This window comes from Salvelinus sp. IW2-2015, unplaced genomic scaffold (assembly GCF_002910315.2).
Source record: "Salvelinus sp. IW2-2015 unplaced genomic scaffold, ASM291031v2 Un_scaffold3483, whole genome shotgun sequence".
NCBI lineage: Eukaryota > Metazoa > Chordata > Actinopteri > Salmoniformes > Salmonidae > Salvelinus > Salvelinus sp. IW2-2015.
In genome coordinates, this window is record NW_019944763.1 from 139,195 (window position 1) to 148,336 (window position 9,142).

Below are 9,142 nucleotides of genomic sequence, written 5' to 3' on the forward strand. Positions count from 1 at the left end.
GGGTTAACTGCCTTGTTTAGGGGAACAGTGGGTTAACTGCCTTGTTCAGGGGAAGAGTGGGTTAACTGCCTTGTTCAGGGGAACAGTGGGTTAACTCTTCTCCAGGTGAGTCAGTCTACAGGTAGAGATAGAGGTGTCTTCTCCAGGTGAGTCAGTCTTCTCCAGGTGAGTCAGTCTACAGGTATATAGAGCTGTCTTCTCCAGGTGACTCCTCCTCCTCTCTCTATCAGGGGGAAGCTGGAGCTGATGGGGCAGTGGTTGAGTCTTTATTTTCTTTCCCTCCTTCCTTCCATCCTTCCTTCACTCCCTCCTTCCCTCCTTCCCTCACTCCTTCCCTCCTTCCTTCCCTCCCTCCTTCCCTCCCTCCCTACTTCTCTCCTTCCCTCCCTCCTTACCTCACTCCCTCCCTCACTCCTTCCCTCACTCCCTCTGACACAAGTACAATCTTGCTTTAGCTGCTGCTGCTATCGACTTCGACKWCGAYGATGATGATGATGATGAGGAAGATGGCAGGGCTGTACGGAGTGCTTGGCAGGCCAATCCCTCTCCACAGTCACAACGTTGGAACAACTCCAGGCCGTGCTGTCCTTTCCTGCCGTGCCGTGTACACACCTCCCCATGCCTCAGCACCGGCTTACAGATCCTGTCCCAGAAGTGACGGGCACAACACAGACCTTCAGAACATTCTGTAGACCTGAGACACGGGTCACCCACCTGACCTGCGGGGTAGAAGAGAGAGACACCCTGTTAGTTCTGCATGTAGAAAACATTGACAGTCTCTCATGACAGACCCTGTTAGTTCTGCATGTAGAACACAATGACAGTCTCTCATGACAGACCCTGGTTAGTTTCCTGCACTGTAGAACACAATGACAGTCTCTCATGACAGACCCTGTTAGTTCTGCATGTAGAACACAATGGACAGTCTCTCATGACAGACCCTGTTATTCTGCATGTACAACACAATGACAGTCTCTCATGACAGACCCTGTTAGTTCTGCATGTAGAACACAATGACAGCTCTCTCATGACAGACCCTGTTAGTTCTTGCATGGTAGAACACAATGACAGTCTCTCATGACAGACTTCAATTTGAATCAAGTAAATGGCCAGAGGACAAAGCTCGCTCGAGATTTGATCCGACATGCTGAGAGAGCTGTTTTAACACCTGTAACAGGGCTAGTGGTGTGGGGCAGCATTTTACCTTTGACGGGGGGCAGCTTGGTCTGACCTCTCCTCTCTTCCTCCAACCAACCTTCCTCTTTGGGGCAGTCTGGGATGTTCCTCTAACTCTGTGATATGATGTGTCATCACACTGTCTGGGAGAGGGGTACAGATATCTGAGAGAGAGATGGAGAGATGGAGGAGAGAGAGGAGAGGAGAGAGAGAGAGAGAGAGAGCGCAAAGAAGAGAGAGAGAAGAGAGAGAGAGAGAGAGAGAGAGAGAGAGAGAAGAGAGAGAGAGAGAGAGGAGGAGAGAGAGAGAGAGAGATACGAGAGAGAGAGGAGAGGAGAGAACATGAATATAATGCCTCAACAAAAAACAATTCCCAACACACCGTTTGCGATGTCATTGTTAAAACATCCATMGAACTTACTGTTTCTRCAATGGTTGCYGGGGCAGCACATGGCGTCTCTATGACAACGCCTCTTCCTCTGTCGGCAGGTGTGACATCGTTGTGGGGAGGGGTTTCTGGAGGGAGCCTGGCAAAAGCTCCCCTTGCCACATTCCAGGTCACTGCCACAGGGGTACACCTGAGAGAGGAGGAGGACGAGGGGAGGACATGGTCCAGTCAGCAATACAACCACTATTTGGAGAGATTGAACTTTGAGGTGAGCATTGAGCAACTTTGTTCGGGTTACAAAGACCACGATTTAAAAAAAAAACATGTTGAGCTGAGACCCTCAAGTAGGCAAAAAAATAAATAAATTATGGAATCTGTAAGGGAAACGTTGCTATAGGCAACCGTCTGCAGTTCTAAGGTGCATTAAAATAAAGAAAGGCTGAAAATGACACGCTGTCCATAAGAGATAACACCAACTTATCAGACTACTGTAGATGGGGTCTGTTTAAAGCGCTCCTGTATGCYGAATAACATCCAGGCTTTTATTTAACCTTTATTTAACTAGACAAGTCAGTTAACAACAAACTCTTATTAACTGCCTTGTTCAGGGGCAGAACGACAAAATGTTTACCTTGTCAGCTCAGGGGATTCAATCCAGCAACCTTTCGGTTACTGGCCCAACCCTCTAACCACTAAACTACCTGCCGCGACAAAATGACTCTGTCCCCATAAGGACCAGTGTTTTAGTTCCTTACCTGATCSGGGACCTTGCTGCTCTTCCTCACGGTACCGGGTAACGGGGAACCCGTGCTCCTGTCGGCTGACGGTGCGTGCGACTCCCGGAGTAGCACCGTTGAGATGGAGTTTAGTTTGGCACGCGCCTGTCCAGTGGAGCACAGCATGGCGAGCAGTTGCGCGAGCAACCACGGGAGTTTGGCCCACACCCGGAGACGCATGACAGWTAACAGATATAAGCTGTATCTAGATAAATACAATGTCACTCTGTTTAAAATGCAACAACACTCCCTTGATGGAAGAAACACTTACAACACAGATCAAACTCTCGATAAAGTCCACAGAAAAAAAACACACACAGAATATTCCTAAATTGATGTCCGTTGGTAAGTGGTTCGCGCTTGCGATGCTGWATTTATTTGCTGCTTTAATGCCACTTGTGTCGAGATGCCAGCTTTTATAGCCTCCCGTAGCGTGCGCAACCGGGAAGCTCGTGTAGAGGGGGGAGTGACCGGTCAGTGACTCTGTCTCTCTGCCACGCGCTCTCCCTTCCACACACATCGATACCCATCGTCTCATCGATACAATATCCGAAAGACAGAGAGAGAGAGAGTGACAGTGAGAGAGACACAGAGAGACACACGGAGAGAGAGAGGGGGAGAGAGACAGAGCGAGACACACGGAGAGAGAGAGAGGGGGAGCGAGACAGAGAGAGACAGAGAGACAGAGCGAGACAGAGCGAGACACACGGAGAGAGAGAGGGGGAGCGAGACAGAGCGAGACAAACGGAGGGAGAGAGGGGGAGCGAGAGAGAGAGAACAGGACTGACTGACTAAACTTAATTTCAGACACCATTGTATTGTGAGATCTTTGGGTTGACTAAAGGCAACTATGAGGCTTGCGTCCCGGATGGCTCCCTAGTCCCCATGGCTATATAGTACACTACGTTTGACAAGGGAATGCACTAAGCCTACTTAGGGAATATGATGAAATTTAGGACTATCAGTAAGTGAGGAAATGACGGAGTATTCATCACCTCCCGTTACTCTCTGGAACCGGAACAGGATCCGGCACCTCTCAGTTTTGGACCWCTCGGTTTTCGTTCTGGAACCCATTTACCAGGATCCGGTACATCTTGTGGCATGAAAAATACTTTTCACTGTTTGCGATGTAAAAATTCCAATAAAAGCAATCAGTTAGGCTAATTCAAGTTATGCCCCCTAAAAAGAACAACGAAAACRTGCATGATAATTGATTCGTGCCCGGGTTCATGATTTGCGCAACATTGTAGCGTATATAGACCAAGACGTGGTGGCCATTGCTGTTCTTAATGGGAGAAGGGCGCCTGTGTCTCTCACAGAACTACAATGATATTAACTTCCCTCTCTGATCCCTCTCTCTCTCTACTCTGGTATACATGAGCCTGTTATTAAACTCTCTTCCCATTAGCGTTTCCTTATAGAATCATAGCCGTCAGAAGGGTTCTTTCTGGAGGTGACGCAGCAGCAGCGCTCGTGATAAATTCAAATACATTTGACAAAGATATAGAATCACTGTTGTTTGTTCAGAAATAAATTAAATCATTCTGAATACTACATCAGGAGGAGGCCTACAGTTTAGGCACAGATGATCAATATTTAAAAAAAWATATATATATATATATATTTTTGTTATTGCCTAGCTATGGATTGTGTGTAGCCCAATCACTGGGCATTCCGACAAGTCGAGAASGCGCGGCTGTCAAAAAAACAWGCACGAAAAAAACAGGCTTTCGCAWTTTTTCAAATASAATCGCGGGAAAATACAGTTTAGAAAGCAAATGGATCCTGTTGAAAAGAGAAGCCTGATCTGTCTGTAGGCTACTAAGTTATCAACTTCCAAATAGGCCTATTGAGCGAACAGTATTGTTTTACCAAGGAGAAACAAGAGAGAGAGAGATGAGCTTTTGACACGGGCGCATCGGCCATCGCAGGTGAGTGAGCGGATTGAGTCAGTGAAACTGGAAAGCTGTTTTCAGGGCTATAATTTCCTCCTCATAGTGCACAATGTGTGTCTCCACTCACCTACAGTAAGTCTAGGCTATTGATGGCTTGAAGACAAGGTCATTTTTTATTGATCTCAGATTCTCAGTTTGTCAGTGTCAAAGCCGTCTGTCATTTCGATCAATTTGTGAGGTATTAAAAAAATACTCAGCTAAAGTCTCCAGTCATCTAAAATGAAGTAGAACTGTATGAAATGCATATATAAAGGCCACATTTCCCCCGGAACCCTAGACAACAAAACAATTTCCTCATGCGTGCAACTTCTGCAAGAGCCTCGACTCTACTGATCCATGTCAGTATGCAAAAACTACGATAATGCATGCAAAGTTTTATTATAAACGATATATTTTTTAATGTGTTCCGGTACCGCAGAGCACCCCGGTATACCCCCCCCCCACCATTTGGGATCAGTTTTTGTCCTTGCACCTCCCAATTTCCAAATGAAGCACTGCGAAGGCAATATAAATGATGAGAATCAGCACCATAGCAACTGATAGCGTCGTACCATACACACTCCGTTTAGTTTATGGTAGCCTACCACAAATATGACACTTTAAAAAATATATATATTTCTTAATTCATTTGCAGGGAGATTTCCTCTCATTTTGACGTTTACTTTGCACACCGAGAGGGAGAGATAATTCAACGTCGCAGTGAAAGCTAAACGTTTCAAGACTCATGTCCGTCCCAAATGCCACCCAAACCCTACATAATGCCATATGGCTTTAATAGTCAACAATAGTGCACTATATAGGGATTTGGGTGCCATTTAGTACGCAAAGCTCTACACAGTCTCGCATTTCAACCAAATGTTATTGACAGTTAATGATTTGTCGGTTATTTCAGCACATGAATGAAAATAAAGGATATGTCCGGTTCAGAACGGATTTGCCCTCTGTTGAAGACCTAAAGACCAGACTGTTTCTCTCCTATCTGGTTACTGAACGGAAGTGATAGTTGGAAAATCAGGAAGCCGAGAATGCATCCTAAATGGCACCCTATTCCCTATTTAGGGCACTACTTTAGACCAGGGCTGGCACCCTATTCCCTATTTAGGGCACTACTTTAGACCAGGGCTGGCACCCTATTCCCTATTTAGGGCACTACTTTTAACCAGGGCTGGCACCCTATTCCCTATTTAGGTAGGGTAGTAGTAGTAGTGTGCTATATAAAGAGGGAATAGGGTGCTATTCAGGACAGACTGCAGGAAGCAGGAAGACTAATGTTCTGTTTTATGCATCACTACATGTCTGGGCAACCATTAAGTAAGTTCTTTGAAAATGTGACTGTGCAGTGTGGCTTCGTGTGTGTGTGTGTGTGTGTGTGTGTGTGTGTGTGTGTGTGTGTGTGTGTGTGTGTGTGTGTGGTGTGTGTGTGTGTGTTGAGTGGTGTGTGTGTGTGTGTGTGTGTGTGTGTGTGTGTGTGTGTGTGTGTGTGTGTGTGTGTGTGTGTGTGTGTGTGTGTGTGTGTGTGTGTGTGTGTGTGTGTGTGTGTGTGTTAGAACGTGTTTGACACAGCAGAGGAAGTAGCAGGCAGTTATTTAGCAGCAGACCATACCAAATCATATTCAACACTACAGAAACTAACTAACCACATAACCACGGGAGGGGAGGGAGGTGGGAGACAGGGAGGGAGGGGGAGGGGGGAGGTGGAAGGGAGGGAGGAGGGAGGTGGGAGAGGGGAGGGAGGGAGAGTGGGAGGGTGGGAGGTGGGAGCGGAGTAGCCTAGTGGTTAGAGTGTTGGGCCAGTAACTGAAAGGTTGCTGTTCAAATCCCTGAGCCGACTAGGGGACAAACCTGCTGATGTGCTCTTGAGCAAAGCACTTAACCTAATTGCGCCTGTAAGTTGCTCTGGATAAGCTAAATCAGTGTTTCCCGCCACATTTCTATTTGTAACCTGGGACAATTACACCTGATTCAACTTGTCAACTATTACTAGCCTGTTCAACCTCTCTTTCCGTATCGTCTGAGATCCCAAAGATTGGAAAGCTGCCGCGGTCATCCACCTCTTCAAAGGGGGAGACACTCTAGACCCAAACTGTTACAGACCTATATTATTCTATCCTGCTTTCTAAGGTCTTTGAAAGCCAAGTTAACAAACAGATCACGACTATTTCGAACCCACCGTACCTTCTCCGCTATGCAATCTGGTTTCCGAGCTGGTCACGGGTGGCACCTCAGCCACGCTCAAGTTCCTAAACGATATCATAACCGCCATCGACAAGAGACTTACTGTGTAGCCGTATTCATCGACCTGGCAAAGCTTTTGACTCTGTCAATCACAACATTCTTATCGGCAGACTCAACAGCCTTGGTTTTCTCAAATGACTGCCTCGCCTGGTTCACCAACTACTTCTCTGATAGAGTTCAGTATGTCAAATTGAGGGGCCTGTTGTCCGGACCTCTGGGAGTCTTTTATGGGGGTGCGCCACAGGTTCAATCCTCTGGCCAACTCTTTTCTCTGTATATATCAATGATATCGCTCTTGCTGCTGGTGATTCTCTGATCCACCTCTACGCAGGCGACACCATTCTGAATACATCTGGCCTTTCTTTGGACACTGTGCTAACAAACCTCCAAACGAGCTTCAACGCCATACAACACTCCTTCGGTGCCTCCAACTGTTTTTAATGCAAGTAAAAATAAATGCATGCTCTTCAAACCATGTGCTGCCGCACCTGCACCGCCCGACTAGCATCACTACTCTGGACGGTTCTGACTTAGAATATGTGGACAACTACAAATACCTAGGTGTCTGGTTAGACTGTAAACTCTCCTTCCAGACTCACATTAAGCATCTCCAATCCAAAATGACATCTGGAATCGGCTCCCTATTTCGCAACAAAGCCTCCTTCACTCATGCTGCCAAACATACCCTCATAAAACGGACTATCCTGCCGATCCTTGACATCAGCGATGTCATTTTATAAATAGCCTCCAACACTCTACTCAGCAAACTGGATGCAGTCTATCACAGTGCCATCGTTTTGTCACCAAAGCCCCACATATACTACTCACCACTGAGACTGTATGCTCTCGTTGGCTGTTCTCACTACCTATTCGTCGCCAAACCCACTGCTCCAGGTGATCTATAAGTTCTTGCAGGTAAAGCCCCGCCTTATCTCAGCTCACTGGTCACCATAGCAACACCCACCCGTAGCACGCAATCCAGCAGGTATATTTCACTGGTCATCCCAAAGCCAACACTTCCTTTGGCTGCCTTTCCTCCAGTTCTCTGCTGCCAATGACTGGAACGAATTGACAAAAATCACTGAAGTTGGAGTCTTATATCTCCCACTCTAACTTTAAGCATCAGCTGTCAGAGCAGCTCACAGATCACTGTACTGTACAAGCCCATCTGAAAACAGCCCATCCAACTCCCTCATCCCCATATTGTGTCACGCCCTGACCGTAGAGAGCTTTTTATGTCTTTATTTTGGTTTGGTCAGGGTGTCATTTGGGTGGGCATTCTATGTTAATTTTTCTATGTTTTGTATTCTTTGTTGTTTGGCCGGGTGTGGTTCTCAATCAGAGGCAGCTGTCTATCGTTGTTCTCTGATTGGAAACCATACTTAGGTAGCCTTTTCCCACCTGTGTTTTGTGGTAGTTGTTTTCTGTTTTTGTTGTCTTCACCAGACAGAACTGTTTCGTGTTGTTACATTTTGTTATTTTGTCCCAGCGTTCAGTTTTAAAAAATAATAATCATGAACACTTCCCACGCTGCGCTTTGGTCCACACCTGCTTCATACGACGGGACCGTGACATATTGTTACTTATTCCTCTTGCTCTTTTGCACCCCAGTATCTCTACTTGCACATCATCACTACTAACATCTATCACTCCAAGTGTTAATGCTAAATTGTAATTATTTTCGGCCTCTATGGCCTGATGTTTTGCCTTACGTCCCTAATCTTCTACATTTGACAAAACTGTACATAGATTTTTTATAATTGTGTTATTGACTGTACGTTTGTTTATGTGTAACTACTGTCGTTGTTTGTGTCGAACTGCTGTTGCTTTTATCTTGGTCAGGTCGCAGTTGTTGTAAATGAGAAAACTTGTTCTCAACTGCCTACCTGGTTAAATAAAGTGAAAATAATAAAGTAAAAAAACTCATCATCAAGCCTCAATGAGTGAGGGGGATGTTTTATCAAAGGTGTGTTTGTCAAGGCGTACCATACAAATGTGTAACGTGTGGGGTGACTGAGGACTGGAGGAGGGCTGTTGAGGAGAATCTGGGAGGGGACTGGCAGTTGGCTGTTGGAGGGACTGGAGTTGGGTTGTGTGGGGGACTGGGGAGTTGGGATGTTGGGGGACTGGAGGACTGGAGTTGGGTTGTTGGGGGGACTGGAGGACTCTGGAGTTGGGTTGTTTGGCGGGGACTGTTAGTTGGCTGGTTGGGGGACTGGGAGGACTGGAGATGGACGGTGGGCTGGTAATGGGAGGACATGGAGGACAGTGGAGGTTGGCTGCTTGGGGGAGGGACTGGAGGTTTGGGCTGTGTGGGGTGAGCGTGGGAGCGGAGACTGGAGTTGGCTGTTGGGGGTACTGGAGGGCGGGAGCATGAGATGGTGGCTGTTGAGGGGAACTGGAGATCGGGACTGGCAGTTGGGCTGTTGGGAAGGGGACTGGAGTGGACGTGGAGAACTTGGACTGGTTGGGGGCCTTGAGGGACTGAGCAGACGGTGGGCCTGTTGTTGGGGGGACTGGAGGACTGAGGTTGGCGCTTTGGGGGGCTGGAGGGATGGGAGTTGGCGGTGTTGGGGGGAACTGGAGTGACTGGAGTCTTGGGTGTTGGGGGA

General features: G+C 47.0%; 1 protein-coding gene across 1 annotated transcript; it reads right to left on the reverse strand.

Moving 5' to 3' along the window:
- Positions 1 to 420: 420 nt before the first annotated feature.
- LOC112075952 (dickkopf-related protein 2-like) lies at positions 421 to 2,520 on the reverse strand. The gene is made up of 3 exons (XM_024142861.1): positions 2,320 to 2,520; positions 1,598 to 1,754; positions 421 to 719 (listed from the first exon to the last, which is right to left on the reverse strand). Exons 1-3 carry the CDS (start codon positions 2,518 to 2,520, stop codon positions 421 to 423), a joined length of 657 nt encoding a protein of 218 aa, XP_023998629.1.
- Between the last annotated feature and the right edge of the window lie 6,622 nt (positions 2,521 to 9,142).